The sequence below is a fragment of the Antechinus flavipes genome, chromosome 3 (genome assembly GCF_016432865.1).
Source record: "Antechinus flavipes isolate AdamAnt ecotype Samford, QLD, Australia chromosome 3, AdamAnt_v2, whole genome shotgun sequence".
NCBI lineage: Eukaryota > Metazoa > Chordata > Mammalia > Dasyuromorphia > Dasyuridae > Antechinus > Antechinus flavipes.
In genome coordinates, this window is record NC_067400.1 from 432,648,242 (window position 1) to 432,668,943 (window position 20,702).

General features: G+C 39.5%; 2 protein-coding genes across 3 annotated transcripts in view; both read right to left on the bottom strand.

Annotated features, from left to right (window-relative positions):
* Positions 1 to 1,966: 1,966 nt before the first annotated feature.
* On the bottom strand, positions 1,967 to 12,693 carry TBR1 (T-box brain transcription factor 1). The gene is made up of 6 exons (XM_051986273.1): positions 11,865 to 12,693; positions 11,094 to 11,248; positions 10,616 to 10,737; positions 9,764 to 9,922; positions 8,618 to 8,679; positions 1,967 to 4,564 (listed from the first exon to the last, which is right to left on the bottom strand). Exons 1-6 carry the CDS (start codon positions 12,554 to 12,556, stop codon positions 3,715 to 3,717), a joined length of 2,040 nt encoding a protein of 679 aa, XP_051842233.1. The 5' UTR covers positions 12,557 to 12,693; the 3' UTR covers positions 1,967 to 3,714.
* A 5,072-nt stretch (positions 12,694 to 17,765) lies between these two features.
* Positions 17,766 to 20,702, bottom strand: part of PSMD14 (proteasome 26S subunit, non-ATPase 14) — a 109,183-nt gene continuing 106,246 nt past the window's right edge. For both annotated transcript variants that reach the window (XM_051986275.1, XM_051986274.1), the window contains one exon: positions 17,766 to 18,227. In XM_051986275.1, coding sequence (XP_051842235.1) covers positions 18,129 to 18,227 — 99 coding nt within the window. In that variant the 3' untranslated portion in view covers positions 17,766 to 18,128. The remainder of the gene's footprint in view (positions 18,228 to 20,702) is intronic.

Consider the following 20,702-nt stretch of genomic DNA (forward strand, 5'->3'; position numbering starts at 1 on the left):
GGTTTCCTTGAACAGCAGCAGTTTCTTAAGACACATAGACAATGTTACTTTACAAAACACCGAACCCTTCCTGGAAACGTGGAGAAAATTATCACTGCTTTGAAAAAGAAAGAAAAGCGTATTGCCTAGGGAAGAGCAAGGAGCTGCAAATTTACCTCACGCTGACTCAGTCCACACAGCAGATGGTGGCAGAGCCTGCAAGGGAAACGACCTACCCTTTTTTTTTTTTTTTTTTTTTTTTTTTTTAAGTACTTCCTAATATCAGCAAAGGCTCGTCTCTCAGTACAAGGCACTTCGTTCCTGTGAAAAATCTATCCCTGTCTCTGAGAAACTCATTTACGCACATGGAACGGACTGGGGGCCTTTGCTACTTAAGACGGCAGAGGCCAGAAAACGCGCGCAAACCTGACTGCAAAGCACGCATGAGAACATACACACTCAATCCCACCACATGGTACAGTTCGACTCCCTCAAAAAATAAAAAATAAAAAGCAAAAGAAACAACCCCAAAATAAAACCAAATCACAATCAATAACAACAACAAAAAGAACCGTCGAGTTCCGAGGACAATCCACCACTTTTACTTACAACTGCGAAGGCACGTCTTCTGAGTCTGACTCCGAAAGACCCAGACGAGAATCGGGGAGAAAAGGGGTTGGGTTACATTTATTAAAAAAAAAAAAAAAAAAGTGAAGTCTCACGTGAGAAGCTCTACTTGTTAAATATGAACTGTAATTTCTACTTTTCTTCTTGTTGTTTGGTATTAAAGGGGGTGAGGGAATGGGGGACAAAGAAAAAAAATCAAAAATAGCAGTTTTGCTATGTAAGGCAAAACAAAACTCCACGGAGCGCCGTCTAGTGGTAGCTGAATTGTTCAAAGAAAGCAAAGGAGCTGTACTTGGGAATAAATGTCTTCTTATATTTGATACTTTTTAATTGCCTTTAGATTTGTCAACCTTAAAGGGGAAATATAATATCCTGAAGAACTGAAAAACATGGTATCATAGACATGGGGATTATCCAGTTAGGTCAAAGTTTTGAGACTGGGTGGATTCTTAACACCTTACTTCCAAAACGAGTGGCAATCACCTACACACACACACACACACAAAGGCGTTTTCCTTTATCAGAGAAGGGCAATCTCTGCAAGACCCCCAGCTGAGACCAACTGTATTCCTCTCCATCTGATCGTACAGTTGAGATACTATCATTTATATATTAGTTACTCTAATAAAATAAAGGCTTGAGACCCAAACTGAGCATAGATTCAGTTTTCCATTTGATTCCTAAGCATCCTCAGACACTTCTCAACATAAATTGATCGGATTTTAAAGAGACCTTTCTATCCTAAGCATTTTTTTTAAAGTATACTCAGTAGCTTCAAGAAGAGTTAGATATTTTCTGGTTCTATCTTTCCCTCTCAACAAATTGTACTGTTCCCTCAGAGACCATGAGTTAAAGACAATTGCTCTTCATTAAAACTTGTTTTAATACTATTTTAGCAAGTTTTAAAAATTAACTTCATCCACTTTATACATAGATGCATGTATGCATGCATACATACATATGCATACATACGCATGCACACGCAAACTACAGTCCATTCTCATCACTTCTTCCCTCTGAAATTCCTTTCTGAATTTTAAGTCAATCTCTGATTTTAAAACGTCTCCTTCTGCTTGCTTTGTTTCAGAATTTCTGTGAGCGTTAGTTTGAAAAGATAGGGGGTAGGGACTGAGAGGCATACTCTTCTGAAAAGAAAAAAAGGAATATGATGAAAAGTTTGGGATAAAATATTTGCAAATAAAAAGGAACGGGGAATTGAGTCATGATTGGTCCCGGGGGAGAGGGAAACAGCTCACTTTATAGCTAAATGTTCCTTGTCTGGTTCCGCTTTATCATTTAAAATTAATCACCTATAGTAACTGAATTTTCTTCAAACGGTAAACTGCTTTAATACACCATGTTAAAGTTTTAGCAGATTTATTTTTACTTGTTATACACAGACGATACAAACGAGCAAAAACAAAACATTTCTCAGTGGAGCTTGTACTTGTATAAATTATTCAGTTCACAGACAAAACATAACAAATATAAAAATCACAACATTAGATTTACAGAAGAGTCAAAAATATACACACGTTTAGACCCTGAATTGCTATTAGGAAAATCCCCCCATGAACTGGAATCTAGATTGAATATTGTGTATTATTATGCATATTTCACGTTATAATTTAAAATACAAAAAAAAAATGTATATTTGCTACACAACATTCGAAATCCTACTAATCTACTTCCAGGGGGATTAATGTTCCTTATCAAATGTAACAAGACTTACAAAGGAAAAAAAAATCAATCTTACTCGCACCAATGCTAGTGTTTTTCCAAGGAAGTCAGATTTCAGCTGTTTTCTAGATTAGAGGGAAAAATCATTTTCAAAACTAAAATGCAGTAAAATATACAACTCACACGATTCATCTTCACTGGACTACACGATAGTTACCAACAATTCAATCATCTATATCGTTTTAGAGTATTCATTACAAAGATTTACAGCATATAAAGAGGGAGAAAACTGAAGAGAAATTCGGAACAGTTTGTCAGCATATTTGGCACCTGCACAGACCAGTAATGGATTTGGCACTTTGGGAAAAACAAATAAGGCAAAATAATATTGCTGATGTTGAGCTATTCGATTTAGGAAATGAAAAAAAAAACTTACAAATTCAGTTAACTTTGCTTTTTGGAGGCATCAAGCCATTTAATTAACTTTCCTATAAAATAGATTCCCATTCTTTATAGGAGTTAGGGTGAGTAGGTACTCCTTAGCTATGTGCACTTAGGGCACAGAGTAAATTATTCCATGCGAGGGACTGCAAAGAAGTGAGAAACCCATTACTCATTGCCATAGCTGTTGGCCATTTTACATTACCAAAGCCTCTAGAATATAGTTAACCATCTCTCAAGGTAAATAAATAAATAAAGTTAAGCATGAACTGGTTTTGTGCCTTCACAATAAGAATAAAAACTAGCCATTCGTTACAATAAATTAACACTATGTACAGACATTTCACAGGCTTTGTTCCACTAAAATTATTAACATCCCTACCATCCATCCATCCATCCATTCATGGATAAGGAAGGAAGCGCTGTATGGGCTCCAGGTTCTAGAGCCAGGCGTCCTACTTTTTGAGGGTAAGGGTGGGGAAAGGGTGGGGAAAGGATTGGAATTCTGCGTTCCTAGAGCACTGCTTGGCTTTAACCTGGCAAAACCAAGGACTGTACAGATCTCCCAAAGATGAAGTATTTCATTATAAGTAAAAGGAAAAAAACAAAAAACAAAAAAACAAGTAGTGGGCCAAAGAAGGAGAGAAGAGAGGCGGGAAAGGAAGGTTAAAGACTTAGATAGGACAAACTTCACGGAAGGGAAGAAAGGCCGGGATATTAAAAGGGACCAAGGGTTTACAACTGAAGTTGAAGATCAGTGAGCTAACTACAGAGGTTGCTGGGAGGAGAAAAGGTTAAAAACACACTCGGAATTCTGTATTTATTCACTGAAGACGGCAATGGTAAGGCCCAAATTAAATACATGAGATGAGGAAAGTGGAATTGGAAAGGGAAGAAGAAAATTGGGTCGGGGTCTGGCCTTGGGGGAAGATGAAAGGGAGTCTTGGGGCTGTAGCTGGGCCTAAGCGATGCTGCCCGATGGCAAGTCTAGCTGTGAGAGTAGAAGCCGTAGTAGCCTATGTCCTTGGCGCAGTTCTTCTCACAGTCCCTTTGGGTCAACACTTCGCTCTTGAGGGGAGAGGAGCTCTCTGACACCGGGGTGTCAGACGGCGAGATACGCCTCCGCTTGGCCTGCTCGTAAATTCCAGAATCGGTGGAATCGATGGATTTAATGGACGACGGCGTTTCGATCCAGCTGGAGTCGGACAAGTCTTTGGGCTTGGAGTCCTCGGAGCCTGGGGGCAAAGGGGAGCGCTCAGTAGCCAGGCTCTCTGCCTCCTCACCTAGGTAGGGATTGCTGCTTGCCATACGAGCGGCCGCCGCTGCGCTGTTAGGCCAACACGACAACATGGAGCTGGATTTGCTGCAGTACTGCGGGGGGCTGCGGGCTCCCCAGCCCGACGGGTCTGCGTAGTAGCCCAGGGGTCGGCCGGTGCAGCCCGCAGCCTGAAGTGGGAGAGCCTTGACACCTGCCGCGGCATAAGAGAGCAAGGTGGCCGCATTGCCTGCAAAGTCAGTGGCCGTGTCGTAGGCCGAGGCGGCGAAGTCCAGCCTGTTGTTGGCTGGCGTGACGAACCAGCGCTGGGGTGACGGGGCTCCAGGGTCCTCGGCCTGCTGGGGCGACAGGAGCCCATTGGTGTGCGGCACGCTGCGGTCTGTGCCTGGGCCTGGGCCGGCCCCGGCCCCCGGGTGGAAGCGCGCCTTGGCGTAGTTGCTTACAAACTGGTCCTGTAGGAAGGAGCCGGCCATTGCATAACGGGCTCCTGGCACTATTTGCGAGCGGGGAGAGTCGTTGGGCGAAGGGGTCAGGCGGTCCATATCGCAGCCCGTGTAGATCCTATCAGGAGGGAGAGACAGAAAGAAACGGGAGGAATGGCACATAGTGTCCATGAAAGAAGATTAGGAAGAGGGCCCCAGTATCAGATGGGAAAGAGAAGGAATTCTTGACTTTTTCCCCTTCCCCCCATATAAGTATACATCTCTCATGTAGCCATGCCGAATTTCAGGAAACGATTCGCTATGCAGACTTGGAGTGGAGGTGAGTGAGAGGAGCAAAGGGAGGGCACACATTCTCTTCATTCTTATTTTAGGAAATCACTAACCAAAAAGGAAGGGAAAAAGTCTGTGTACATGGCATAAGAAAGGCATAGGGGTGTAAAACTAAGACTACCTCTTCTCCCTTCGCTTCGTTGTTTTATCTCACATTACGGTCCTTCCAAAATAGCCAGGTCAAGGGTAGAAAACTGAAGGCCTTCTCTCGCCCTTTGTCTAGTCAAAATATATGCATATTAACCTAGCCGGGCTGAGTGGGGATTAACAGGCCTCTGTGGGCAAAGGGTGTCTACACTCTGGGGATACTTTCTATAAGGATTTTGAGAGAGATTTTAAACAAAGGCTGGTTGGCTCTCTCTCTCTCTCTCTCTCTCTCTCTCTCTCTCTCTCTCTCTCTCTCTGTCTCTCTCTGTCTCTCTCTCTCTCTCTCTCTCTCTCTCTCTCTCTCTCTCTCTCTGTCTCTCTCTGTCTCTCTCTCTCTCTCTCTCTCTCTCTCTCCCTGTCTCTCTCTCTTTCTCTTTCTCTCTCTCTCTCTCTCCCTCTCTCCCTCTCTCCCTCCCTCTTTCTGTCTGTCTAACTTTCTCTGTTTCTCGTTGCCTGAAAACTTTGGCAACATGTTCTGTTGTGCCCTTCCTTATTTGCCTTGTCCTCTACCTTGGCATTCACTTTGTAATTCAAATTCATTTTGTAATGTACAAATACATAAAATCTCTCTCTCTCTCTCTCTCTCTCTCTCTCTCTCTCTCTCTCTCTCTCTCTCTCTCTCTCTCTCTCTCTCTCTCTCTCCCTTCCTCCCTCCCTCTTTCTGTCTGTCTAACTTTCTCTGTTTCTCGTTGCCTGAAAACTTTGGCAACATGTTCTGTTGTGCCCTTCCTTATTTGCCTTGCCCTCTATCTTGGCATTCACTTTGTAATTCAAATTCATTTTGTAATATACAAATACATAAAATCTCTATAAAATCTCTCTCTCTCTCTCTCTCTCTCTCTCTCTCTCTCTCTCTCTCTCTCTCTCTCTCTCTCTCTTTCTCTCTCTCTCTCTTCCCACTCTCCTCCCATTCTCTCTGTTACTTCAATAAGTCTCTTAGAAAGTAACTTATATCTTCTTAAAATTCAAAAGCATGCACACTCACCTCTTCTTTTTCCTTTATAAATGATGTAAGAAATGATGTGTGTCTACAATAAGTATTATTAAAGGAAAAGACCTCAGCCAACTTCCAGAAAATGAGTTTACTACTAGAATATCTCTGAAACACTCTTTAGTCTTATATAAGATTTTTTTCTTTACCCTTCTCACTCACCAAAACAAATAAGAAGGAATCATTACTAGCAAAAAGAATTGTGAAACTATGAAAGCTTCATTATTTAAAGTTTTTACAAAGAAAAATATTTCCCTCAACCATCATACACCACACAATTCTTGTTTCCTGGCCTTCCATCTCACATAGTTAGGAACCTTGAATCTGGCTGTCAAAAAATAGAGGCTGAAACCTTTTGCTATCCAACTATTCCCTAGGCAATCCCAAAAGGATTTAGCTGATAGGCTTGGGTCTTTGGCAGCTGCTGAGCTGACCTATGGTGACATGAATGACTTGTGTTAAAGAATAAGTCTAGGCCTCTAGGCTAATAGAACCTCATTAGAGATTATTTAAAGGGAGGAAAAGGCTGTTAGATGAATAGGAATGTATCCACCTTCAGATCAACAAAAATCCTCCACTTTGAATTAACTAATGCAGGAATCCCAAAATGCTCATCAATCCACCTTTAAAGCAGCTGTGGGTGGGGTAGTTAAAGGGGAATAACAATTTTTTCATATCTCAGTCTCATTTGAAGAAGAGGATCTTATTAGGCATAAAATAATTACAAATACAAATTACAATAATTTGAATGCTCCAAAAATAGCACCAGAATTGAAAATGATTTTTCAGAACTCTGCCTTTAAAAAACAATAAGTAATTCAAGGGATTATTCAGAATTTGAGTAAAAGAGAGGAGGAAGGAAGGAAAGGAAAGTTTCTTTTTTGCTATGGAAAAACTGCATAGTTTTCATAGTAAATATCAACTAATTTTTAGAATCAAAATAGGGAAAAAGATGAAGTTACAAGCAAGTTCCTTTTAAAATAGATTTCTGCAACATTTGGCTCATTAATAACTGGGGAGGAGGGGAAGAGAGCAATAACAGGTATTAGATACCCAATATATGCAATCTTTGTCCTGAAATTTAGTTGTATTTTAAAAATTAAAAAGAAGGGGACTGGAAAGGAACAAAAGTAAGTAATTATACCTATCTTCTCTATTTAACTGAGATACAGAAACAATGTTGCCAAAAGTAAGTTTAACGACCCACTTGGGAACCCTGGGCCCATTTACAAGACTAAATGCATTTAAACAGATGTTAATAATAAAATTTAAAAAGCTAGGATTCTAAAGGATTGTCCTCTCATATCCCTGGTCACCAATACATTCTGGATGTACTTATATTCCAAACTTTAGCTAAAACACTTTGCAAACACTGTCCCATGACTCTCTCTAATTTAGAAAATTGGAGCTGGGATGGGGGTTGGGTGGGAATATATTTATTTTGAAATAACATTTATGATAGAAAAATAATTCTTCTGCTGGGTTTTTTTTTTTTTTAAGGAAAAGATGAAGAAACAATTTGTATCATTATCAGTCACCCTCCTCTAGGCCCACAGTTTCCTAAACTGCTTCTCATAGCAGAAGCAGTTAAAGTACAGATTGGGTTTAGGGGTTTAAGGAATGGTGCCTGAAGCTGGAAATGAAGCCGTAGCCCTGTTTCTTTTTTCCTTGCAAATTTAATCTGATCCTACGCAGAGGGCGGCTACAACTTCGTGGCAGTATCCCAGGCACTGAGAGCAAGCCATCTAATTAAGACTTGTGTCTTTCCCTTATATGGTCAAGGAAAAAATAGGGGGAATCCCCACACTCCTTTGAAATCTAGATTTAGAATTCATTATCCACCACCATCCAAACCCTGAGCCACTGAAGCCTGGTCCCCTACACTAATGCTCTGATCTAGAGTGAGCTTAGAAAGGATTTAGTTTAAACTGAAATTTTGTCCCCAAAGAAAGAAACATTAGAGAAGACAAGAAGGATAAATACGAAACAGGGAAAGAGAAAGAAAAGAAATAAACAAGTTTCTAAGTCACATCCAGAAAGTAAAAATTTAGGGGAAAATTATTTTCTTTTTATGCTATTTAAATGTACACCAAATACTGCTTCATATCTTTCCCCAAACTCAAATTGCTAAAGCAAGCAGTTCATCACATTAGCTTTAGCTGCTACACATTTTTATTTAGTTCACAACAATGCACAGGAAATGCTATTACAGGAAACTTGAAAGTGGGTAAATAATATGTCACATACGCCAATAAAACTCTCACAACTGCCAAAGCAACGAACAATTTCGGGCAGAATCCGGGACAGGCTTCAGATAAAACCAATCTGAGCTAAGCATCTGTAGCCACACACACAACAGGATTGCACCCAGAGGCAAAGCTAACTTGCGCCAACCAAGCCAAAGTCCCAATACCAATTAAACAACGTCTGCAATTCAGATAAAAACTAAAAATACAAAGTCAGAACACCTGGACCATCCCAAAATATAACCACTTGAAGAAAACCTCTGCAAATATAGATAAGACAAGCAAAAAGAGGGAGAAGGAAGGGGGAAAATAACAACAAAAACCTACTACAACCTCATCCTCACACATTTCAGCTCCTGAAAGCTTTCTATCCAACAATTTTACAGTATATTGATAAGCGTTGCACTTCTTAGTATGACCCCGAAAAGTGAAATAATAGAGATGCAAATTTACTTACGTGTCATAGTTATCCCGAAAGCCTTTTGCGAAAGGGTTGTGATCTATCTTCAACTGCGTAATCTGAGGAGGAAAGGATCAATATTTATTTGCCAAGCCTGAGAAATTGCACTTTTGAGAATGAATAGTCATTCAATTTTTGCAAGGATAATTTCATCAGATGCCCAGGTTCCCGTATTTAAACACGGGATCGAGAGGGTAATGGGAAAGGGGAAAGTTTAAGTTAGTAATAAGTATACTTTAACGAAAGATCCAAATTAAATCTTTGCTTTAAAATTCGTTCCTCATATGTGTGTGTATGTATGTCACAAATGTTTATTGATTTGTTCAGACAAAATCATTTCCAGAGAGATTGAATTTATGACCAGATGTTGAAATTTAAAATCTTTTCGTGACATTTTAAAAGGTTGCGTTGAGTTTGGTATGTAGCTGCACAACAAGAGAGAATTCATCTTACACATTAAATGCAAGTTTAATTTAAGTGGAAGTACTAATAGAATAAAAAAAAGTTCTAGCATATTTAAAAGCACCATCACCCCCAACCCAGACAACAGCAGCTATTGCCAGCTTTTAAAAACTTGCTTTAAAAATGCTGGATTGACCAGTGGCGCTGATTTCTCTTCTGAGTATACCCCTCCCCCTTAATAACATATTTTATTATAGTTTTCACATGCCTCTGTGAATGTATGTATGTGTGAATGTTTCCTCAGTCTCCCAGGATGGTGATTTTTATTCTATTTAGCCATTAGTCCTGCCCACCTAGGAAACCGTTTCAAAAGCGTTCTGATTTTCTGTGATAATTATGGCGCCTGCCAAGAATGAAAATTCAAAGGGGAAATCTGCTTGTTTTGCAAAGGGAGACAAATTGAGGGAACAGCTTTTTATCTGTTATTGTTTACAGACCAAATTCTAACTCCCCGAATTAAGGCCGCCAGAAATCCTGTATACCACCTAAATACCAAAACCCGTCCCGAAGTCAGAGGCAAGAAACAATAGTATTCTCCTTCTGCCTATAATTTTTGGAGGGAGCATAACCGTCCTCTCCTGCTATATCTAAATGTTTTGACTGAGGCTGCTGTTGCTGTTGCTGCTGCTGCCGGAACCGAGGGTGATGCCTGCCTCAAGTAGAAAGTACAAGTCCAGTTACATCTGTGTTTTGGTAGGCGGTGACCGCTATGAACTGTGTCTCTGGGAAGGTGAAAGTCTGGACCCTCCCTGGCTGGTTGGTATCCTCTGTGCCATCTTCATTCACTTCCACTACATGCAAGCGGGGCTGGTACTTGTGCAAAGACTGTAAAACAACCATCTGTCGAGAGGAAAGAAAAGGGGAGAAACCCAGCGGCAAGTTAAAACATTGTGCCTGTTATGTGAATGTGTGCGGGTGCGCGCGGTGCTTGCGGTAGAAACATATATGTTTTGTAGGACTTGCTCGCTAGCTCCTCGCTAGTCTGGTAACTAGGGATAAGACCTCACCATCTCACAGCTGTCAGAAGAGATCCGACTAGATCTAGTCTAGATCTACCCTTAGGAAAATGTGACCCTAACCATCCACCCCGCAGGCCATCTCTTTTTCCCTACTGAAAGAAGGTCAAACATTTACCCAACCTGAAAAAATTTGGTTGTCCTTTCAGAAATCAGTCAATTGGATATTTGTATTTAGAAATCTGGGAGGATGTAGGGTAAGAAAGGAGGATTTATCCACATTCCTTTGTTCATTTCATTTGGGTGGATTGAAAGTAAAATTTAAAAGATAGAAAAATATTAAATCCTTATTTTTCCACAAAGGAAGAAAAGTGTTCCCATTCTAGGCAGAGGTAGGGGGAGGGAAGAGAATTTAATTATGAATTAGGTAGTACTATTTGTTTTTCTTGCTGGAAGTTGATTTTAAGAGCTTGGAGAGGGGGACATAGACTAGGGATTGGAATGTGCGAGGTAGGGGAGTGTGTGTGTGCGCGCGCGCGTGTGTGCGCTTGCTTGCTTGTCTGTGGGTTTTACTGACCTGGCCATTGTTGTTTGAGGCTCCTTTGTTGTTTGTAAGTTTTAATTTCCCGAAAGAGATTTCTTGGCGCATCCAATGAGCCCCTGTATTGGGGGAATCGGGATGCATATAGACCCGATTTCCTAGAGAAACAAACACACATTGCTTACACATGCACACCCCCACTCCCTGCCACTGTGTTCAAGAACACACATACATACACAAGCACACACACACCTTGAGTCAGTAAATCATATTAGATGGGAGTTTCCAGGAGGCACTCTTTCATTTTTTATGATCTGTAAATGATTAAAATAGCTTTTGCATAATCTTCCCCTCTTTCCTCTCTTTTTTCTCCCCTTCCTAGTCTCCCTTTCTTTAAAAAAAAAAAAAAATTAGCCAATCGTTTTTTAGTCGCTCGAGCCAGTCCACAAAGGCTTTAATTAATCATTCTCACCTAAATATGTGTCAGAAAAAAGTGTTAATTGGAAGAACTTGCCTTGTACATTGGTGTCCGCTTTGCCGCAAGGAACCCATTTCCCTCCTTGAAATCTCCAGTGATTGGGGTCCGCCAAAATTACATCCACAAAAATATTGTAATGAGCCGTGGGATCCAGACCAGAAATATTAAAACTTAAAAAAGGAAACATGCGCCTATTTAAATTAAAAGAAGGGAGGGAAGAGGAAGAAGGTAACAGAAGAAAGAACCATTAATATTAAAGATTTTATGCAAACCACAACAAAAAAAATTACCTCCTAAGTAAAGGCAAAACTTGCCTTGGCAGCATAGATGCTGGGTTAAAGAAAGGGCCATTCGAAAGAGAAAAAAAAAATCGTAAGGGACCCGGGGAGGATAGGGGGAGTGAGATGAATTAGAGTGGCACGAGCGGCAGACCTTTCCTCTGTCTCCCGAGAGAGAGAGGTAAGGAAGAAACCCACATCCGCTCAGTAGGAGAATTCATTCTTCTCCAGGTGCTTATGCCCAAACAGCCTTTTCTCATCTTCCCCTCTGGCATATGAGATCTTTGTTCTAAATCTCACCTTTGCCCTCGGGTTTGTCACCCACACACACACACGCATACATTGATCCCTCCATTATCTTTTTTGAAAGCTAGGAAAATAGGGGTACATACCCTTCCAATTCCGATATGCCCTACTCCCGCCCCGACCCTCACTATCTCAGCTACCACCATTCTGCGGACTGTCCGCTTGCCCAGCGGGCAACGGCTGTAAAAACAGCAGTAGCAGCAGCAATGAATGTAGCTTTTACCTTCCCTGTTTGGTGATGATCATCTCTGTTTGATGTCGATGAAATTTCAGCCAGAGTGGTCTGTTGCACAAGTAGACCTGAGCTTTGCCGGGTACTAGTCCCGGTTGAGTAGAGGAGAATTGATAGAAAGGCGCTCCCTGGTAAGAGTGCCCATACTGTTGAGGGTAAGGATAACCCGCCGCTGGATAGCCCTGTGGCGAAGAATTGGACAGGAGGCTGTTGTAAGCTCCATTGGTGATCACGGGGTGGTGTGCCATGTAGCGACTGGGACTGCCGATAGAGAAGGCAGGGTGCGCGGGTCCATGCTGGCTGGGGTAAGGAAACATGGTACTGGGAGCAGTGGCAGCGGACTGGGGCTGGCTGGACTGAGAGAGGAGATAGCGATCTGCAGCAGATCCATCGAAACTGTGACGAAGCTCAGAGACCCCGTCCAAGACAGGAGAGAGTTTACTTCTCTGGACGTCCCCTGGTGAGTCCTTGGAGTCAGGAAAATTGTCTGTATCTGACTGATTCGTCATCCCCCTGGTAATTTTTTTCAAAGGTGAACTTCTCTCCAGGTTGTCAGTGGTCGAGATAATGGGATGATCATGCAAGACAAGCTCAGATCCGCCTGAATGTGGGTAACTGCTGCTCACATTGAGAAATTTCTTGGAGAGCATGATAGAAGGAGAAAGACAGTGCTCCAGCTGCATAGCTCTAGAACCAGAGCAATCGCCCTCCCTTCCCTGGTTTTTAAAGTGCTATTTATCATAAACTAGAAATCCACAGACCCCCTCACTAGACGGAAAGCACTTCAACCAGCAAATGCTTCTCAAAGGTTTGATTTACTTTTTTTTTTTCCCTGGGAGAAGAGATTGGCCAATTGACACTATGCAGCAATCAGAAAAGGCTCACTTTTGATCTTGCTGCCTGTGCAGCCGATGAAACGGCTCCTGCCATTGGTTAACTGCTGACAGTAATTTAATTAGATAGACATTAATTAGGATAATCACCTGGCTCCTGGTCGCGATGATCATGGCAATTTGAAGGAGATGATTTTATTGTGGGCAATAGGGGGAGAAAGTGTGTGTTGGTTCTACGTGATCATTGTTGTGTCACCTTTAAGCTTTGTGACCACTGCGTTAGAAAAATTCAAAAGACTTGCCATTTACTAAACATTTTCCAACCCCCTCCCTTCTTTTGGGTGGAGGGACGGGGGAGGGGATTCGATGTTGGGAGACTTTTCAATTTTGAATGAGCCAAATATTCAGTTGAATGTAACCATTTTCAAAGTGCAAAGTATACAAACTACGAGCCGGTGGCCTCAACCAACCCTGTAAAAGTTCCAGAATGTCTTTTCCAGCTAATACAAAAGTACACAATACCTGAGTTAGCTCTTTGTGAATGGGTCATATGTGTGTGTCTTATGCCTGCCCCCTTCATTATAACCCCCTCCCCCCCACACCTTTCTTTTCAAGAATTAGCCGCTACTCGGAGTGGTCCCTGTAGGGAGAGTGAGTATATTGTGGGAGGGGACGAAGTGGCAACAACAGTAACCAACCCACTCACTTCGGGAAGCTTTCGATTCTTGGTTGACTACAGATACAGTTACAATATATGATTTCATTTTTAGGTTTTGAAATAATAATAAGCTGTTGAGCTGAAATGCCCTAATGTATTTGCAGTGATATTTACGGGTTCTTTAGTAAATGAATATTTTATCTGCTTGCTTGAATGCAGATTATCTGATGAGCATCTAACTGATGTGATGGTCAGGCTTCTGCATTTGTTGCCTTTGGAAGTCCTCTGCTGTGGCCACTGGATCAGAAGCAACGGTGGGAAAAGGGGATGGTTCTTTGTAAATACAATTGTCAGAAGCAGTGGTCTTGGTAGATACAAAATGGAAGAAGTGGCAAAACTATGATCACTACTGGCTGTGGGGGTGGGGAATGGATCTAGAGAAAATTAACCCATGTCTAATTTCTAAAAGGAGGGGAAGAAACCCCTACTTTAAAGGGGGGGGGAGGGTTGAATAATTATTAGAACAAGGCCTGAAGCGACCTCGGTGTGTAGAGGGAACACGGTTATTCCCAAATCACTAACATAGCTAGATAAAAGATAGACGCCCATCACACTCTGGGAAGCGGGCATGGCGGGAGAGAGCATTTGATCAAATCTGCTTCCCCACTGTAGGGTGCACCCTCAACCCCGCCCTCCTGCCGCTTTCTTCACCAGGCTGTGTGCGGTGGGTGAAAAGGGAGGGAGGAGCCGCAACCTGAACATCGAGGTTCAGCCCAGACAGGTCCATGAACTCTCCCTCGGGTGGACGCTCAGCTCTGTCCACCAGCAGGTGCACCAGTGCCCCGGGAGCCAGCGCTCGAACGGACGTGCGCGCACCTCCCACCTTTTTTCCTCTTCTCTTCACTCCGCCTCATTGTTCTGCAGCCCGCAATGACTGCAGGCTTTGTGGCTGAGATAGAGCTGGCTTTCCTCCTGCACTCACCTGGGCAAAGGGAGGGAAGCTAGGCCGGGAATGAGTAACGAAACAGCGCCTAGCAGGGCTCCTGGCGGTGGCATAGGGGGTACTCCCTTTTTGCCTGCCAGTGTTTCGGGGAGGGAGACAGTAGCTCAGTTAAGCTCAGAACTCCTGTTCGGCAGGCAGGCAGGCCAGCTAAGCTTTGAAGGAGCAACCCTTCTTTGGCGGCCAGGATCTGGAATAACTAGGAATCCAGAGTTGTAGCATTGGAATGGTAGTGATTTAAGGGGAGGGGTCAACCAGGATCCTTAACTTTACAAAGTCTGAGCACAAAGGTTAAAACCTTAAGTTTTCCCAAAGTGGTCAATCCACAAACCTAGTGCCCCTGCTGCAAAGGTAGCTACCGACCGAGACTTTAGACTGTAAAGGGAACTGGGGAGGCGCACATAGTCCAGGTCTGCTCATGCATTCCAAGACTACCCAGTTACAGGATGAGAGAATTTTCTAGAAGGGGAAAAAAATGCAGCAAAGCTTCCCCTCCAAGAACTACAACTGAAACATCAGATAAAGCTTGTTTCATGCCAGTACCCTGGTCTTTCTGAGGTATTTGGGATTTAGCTACTGCTAGAGAGGATGTTATGGTGTCCCCTAGTTTACTTTCCATAAATCTTTTAGATTAACGACTCTCTTGGCTCCCTCTCATGTAAAAGGAAACACGGGTTGGGAAGAGGGGAAGGTAGGGAAGAGAACGCCACAGAGAACCAAAACTAAAAGTCTACAAATAGAAAGAATATTAAATTTGCCAGTCAGGCCCAGATTAATATCTCAGTTCTCTTTTACTTGTGACAAAGCTAGGCCTCAATTTATAGAGGACTAGGGCACCTAACGCTTCTTCCACTTCTAAATACAGAAATGACCTTCCTCTATATTCCTCTTTGACCATTCTCCAGAGATCCGTGCTGGGATTTGATCTTGAAGGTTGAAGGAAAAATTGGGATGAGGTGTGAGGCTGGAGAAGGAGCACTAGGCACTCCTGAAACTGTCTTAATTAAATGGATAGATACAAAGATAAATCTGCTTTTTCTTCACGTAGTTACCAGCACCAAACCTGATTATCTGAACATGGTTTACAGAATAAAGGTTTATCCAAGAACTACATACAATAAAGAAAAAAAAAAATCAGGACACTGGGGGTAGTGTTAAGTGCATACACACATTGTAGTTTATTGTGTTAGATAAATTCTCTTTGCATTACTGGAACAAATATTTGTCAGAAAAACTCTAGGAGCAGCTTCAGGAGGGAAAAAAGCTTTGAATTTGGAGTGTGGGTAACCTAAATTCAAAATTGTCTACTAGGAAAACCAGAGTTTTGATTATACCATGATCTCAGCAAGGTCTGTATTGGGGAAGTTTTCCTGAGGGTCAGAAGAGAAGTGCTGGGTAGTTAAAATAGAGAAATATAAAAGCCAGGATTGGGAAAGACTTTTCAAACTTCTTGGATTCTATAAGGATGAAATTGAGAGCTAACAATTTTTCTTTTTAAAAGGATCCAGGTTAAAGTTATTTGTACTCCTAACTTGAATCCATTTATCAAAATCAAAACCAAAACAACAAAACCCTCTACAAACTCACTGGTCATCTTATAATTACAAGCTACCACATCTTTATCTAAGGAAAAAAGAAATGTTTTAAAATACACATAACTAGAGTAGAATATTCTTTACATTAAGGTTTGTGCTGCTTACATAAGACAAAAACAGACAATTTTTCCTGATACTGTGAATTTGAATGCTATATACCTGCTCCCTGTTATATTCCCATAATAGCTGACATTTAAAGTAACACTTTTATGATTTATAAAGTGCTTTACAAAGTAATGTAATTTTAATGCATCCTTTGAAATAGGCCTTATAGGTATTATTTTGACTTTATAGATGAAGATGAAGATTCAAAGGTTAAGGTCCCTGCTAAAATTACACAAAATAGGATGGGAACCAGAGTCTTCTGATTCCACAGTCATGATACATTAGATCCCCAAATCAATTCAGGCCCTTATGAACATATCCACCCCCTTTTGGACCCAAAGCTTCCTGATAATCTACCCATTTTCCCATGCTTTCTAACAGGAGTTAAGGTTACTATTTAGCATTCTAACCAGTCCATTCTATATCATTAAAACAATAGTCTTATTTCCTGTTATTTTTAAGAAAGCAGAGTAAGCCAAAGCTAAAGCTAAAGTATGGGCAGACTACAAATAATGTCATTTAGGCATACTGGAAATTGAATTGGTTTTCACTTAAATGATGGGTTACATACCTGTCTATTTAAAGGTTCATAGAAGTTTAAATTCCTTATTTTAGCTTAAAGCTTCACGCATGTTATTTCTCTATTTTAAACTTCAAACATAACTAAAACTTTCCTGAAACAATAAGGAAACATCTTCACCTAAGAAACTACCTTGTTGGGTTTATAAGATTAAAGGAGTTTGGTACTTTTTTAGGAAAAGAGTTCAGTATTTGCCTAGACATTTTATAATGAACAATTTAAGAACTACTTTCATGCTCTATGTTTCTATTTGCATGGTTTGGAAATTCTCCACTCACCTGTTTAGGCAACTTGACTAGTTAATAGCTTTAGAGATAGAATATTTAGAGGTTAACTTGCCTTGCCTCTTGTCACAGTTTATTATATGAGAGGTAGGATTTGGATAAAGATCTTCCTGACTTCAAAATCAGTCTTCTATTCCCTTAGATTGCTTTTCAGTAGATAGTATAAATATTATACCATTTGACAGATAAACAAACTGTGGTTTTAGTTGAGTAAGCAACTTACTGAAAGACTTTGATATTCAATACAGGGTTAGACATACATTGAGGAACAAAATTTTAAGTTGGATACTGCTTTTAGAGGGAGGGTAGTATCTTAGTAATATTCTACTATAATTAATACTCAAAAGACATCTGCAGGTTCCTGACCTGATAATCCTCTTTTCTCCACGAGAATCTTAAAGAATTTATTATAGAGGTCAGTTTTGTACTAGTCTCTCTGGGCTCAAAGGTTTCATTTTTAAGTCCTTAGTGTTTAAAAAAAAAAAAAACCAAACCCAGTTCTCCTTCCCTACATAATATTTATTTCATTTAAATCTTGAAAGCATAATATAGGCCACCTTAATAAAATATTCAGCATGGAATGTCACCTGTTTGTTTTTGAATGCCTTGAACAAAATGTTAATGTAGATCTTTTTTTCTAGGTTACACGTAAGAGTTACAAACTAATGGCAACCACTTTTCATTCGTGAAGTTTTGTTATCACACTGATGTTTTATGTGTTATAAGAGCTTCAAAATGAAAAGGAAAACACATCTCATCTGTATGAGCTTCCTAGAGTGTTGTCAAATGTAATACTGTCAATTCTACTCAGTGCCAAAAAGACCTCAGGAGACTAGATAGATTGTAAATGTATTTTTATTATGTAGCAACAATCAAAATATATATGTACTACTGATTTCTTCAAATATTAAATGGTAACTTAATAAAATTTGTCCACTTTGATGTATTCTTGTACTACTTTGGATTCTGCAAAGATCCCGACCTAAAGAAACAGAAGTAATTGCAAACAGAGACCCAAAGGTGTTAGAGTGCTGATCTTGGAATGCAAATGATGCCAGATGTCTTCCATTTAACCAAATACACCTTCGGCAGTCGACTGATTGTGAGCGTTAGAAACAATAGACGAATATACACTGGAAGTATCACTAACAGTTTTCTGCTGTTTTGGGTTTTTGTTGTTGTTGTTTGTTTGTTTGTTTTTTACTTGAATACAACAGTATCCAACATAGCTGCTAAACACTGGACAATGTTTGAGGTCATAAGCACATCCACATGTTCTTCCAAATGACGCTTTGGGTCCTAAAAGCAGAACAAAATTAAAAAAAAAAAAGATATTAGCTAGAGAGAAAAAAATTTTTTTGGCACATTTACATTTCAGTAATTGGTAATAATGCATGTAAAAAATTTGAGACAATTATGCTATACTATACGTATATTTTTTAAAACCTACAATTTTAACTCATATTATTTATTATGTTTAATTCAATTTCCAAGATAGCAGATTAATTTATATCATCACTGTTATTACACTCCTCCAGAAAAGCACAATAATAAATTTTATATACTCTTTGTTCATTTGACCCTATTACACACATATAACTGAGTGAATCTTTTAAGAACAACACACAAAAAAGATATATTTGAAGAAAAGGAGGATCAATGAAATCCAACTTCATTTTAATAAACCTTTTAAAATATGCCTTGTTTTGAATAATTTGGAAAAGAGACTTTTGTACTGAAATTTACTGTTTGAAGTTGAGAGAATTTAAATATTAATTTCTAATCAATTTCACACATAAGTATTGATAAGGTAATGTGGCTAATTTTTTTGTTTTGCTAGAAAAAAATGTTTAAATTGGGATGAGGTAACTTTTTCTTTTTTTGCATTTTTATAATGGATAAGAGAACTTAAGGAAAAATCATTATGTTTCAGCCCAAATGCAGTTTGAAAATTGAATATAAAAAGCTCTAAGGAAAGGTAGTGTGTAAGGGATACAAGAAACAAATATTTAATTAAAACAATGCTAATAGATGTTTCTGTAATACCCAAGACTTTCAATTTTATACAATTGCTCATCGGTGGAATAATTACTTGGTTATGCCTTTATAAGTTGTTTGTTTAACACCCTAAGGTTATTTTTACCACTGAATTCTCATAAAATGGAACCAGCAAATTCAAATGGATAAACCCCAATACCATATTTTGTTCAGTAACTTTGCAAAGAATTAAAGCATAAAAGGTGAAGTAGATAAGACAAACTTGCAAAAGAAACCGAATAGAATTTTTGGAGGGTGGGGAGGGGTTGTATGTGTGTGTTTTTTCCTCATGAAGAAGAGGCCAAAACTGAAATACTAAGATCTTTTGAATGATCCCTTATGAACATTCATAAGTGCCAATTATTCTCATCTCATTGATTTTAATTAGCTACTTCCCTTTCTCACTAAATGGAAAAGAAAACTCAACATTAATAGATCAAATACAAGGAAGTTATGATGTATTAGTGAAAACAATGGAAAATGAAAAATGCTCTACCTACTAAAAATACTTGATATCCTGTAGCAAAAATGATTTTAAGTACTATGGAAAATTGTCTATAAACTGCAGATAAGAATTTCTAACCCCCACAGTAAATATATCTGTCTGAGGTGTATCAGAAGCTTAAAAACAAAATTATATGCTATATATATATAGCAAAATACAATACTACACATGACCAAAAAATATAGAAAATAGGGGGCAAAAGAAACTATTACCTCTCCCACTACTTTTCTGAGGATAAAACAATATTTATGACATAATGGGACATTCATTTATTATATTTAAAGATGAACTTTGCCCTTAATGTTTTACTGGGATAACTGGCTCTAAACTGGTAACATCCTCTCCTCAGTCATCTACATTACATTCTTGTGGCAGCTGGGTGTTTCTTAGAGATTTCCCATCCAAGAATGGTCCTGGCCCAAACCTACATAGCTTGTGAGATGTGATGGGATCACAGCATATGGTAGGATGGCTGAAAGCAAAGACAGCTTAGTGTCTTGCATCTGAAATAGCGGGATTCTGCCAACATCAGCAATATGATATCCATGTTCCATGGAATGGGGGAAAAAAAGTAATCAATGTTCTTTAAAAAACAGTCTCATTACTCTGAAAATCTCCATTAAAAGGTGAGATTTTTATTTTTCTCTTGCCCCAATTATGGGGAATAAAATGCCTATTGCCCTTACATAAAACCCAAGACTACCTACTTTTGAATACAATTACATATTTTTAAGCATCTCAATCTTTATTTTTCCTGTTTCCCCAATAAAGCATAGGTAACCATTTAAATCTATATGTATGTGATTTTAATTGCAGTTATTACACAAAAAACTACTCAACAGATGTTTTTTAAAAATTTGGATTATTAGTTTACAGTCAAAGTTTCTCTTAATACTTTAAAGATGTATTATTTATTAACCAATTTAAACAAAATCACTGCCTTAAAGGTGAGTGAAAGCATTTGGCATTTAACTTTTCAATAGCATTAAATATCTCTGAAAATTAATTTCACATTTCCTCAATCCAACAAATATTTATTAAATTCATATTGTATGCAGAGCCTTTGGGAAGAAGTTAAAAAACCTTCTGTTCACAGGGAGCTTAAAATCTAGTAAGGAGATAACTATAATAAAATACAATAAGGGTATTAAAGACTTGGAAACAAAGTTATATTTGACAGCCAAGGGAAAAAAGTCCTTACCAATGAAAGGATTTAGGAAAATCCTCAAAGA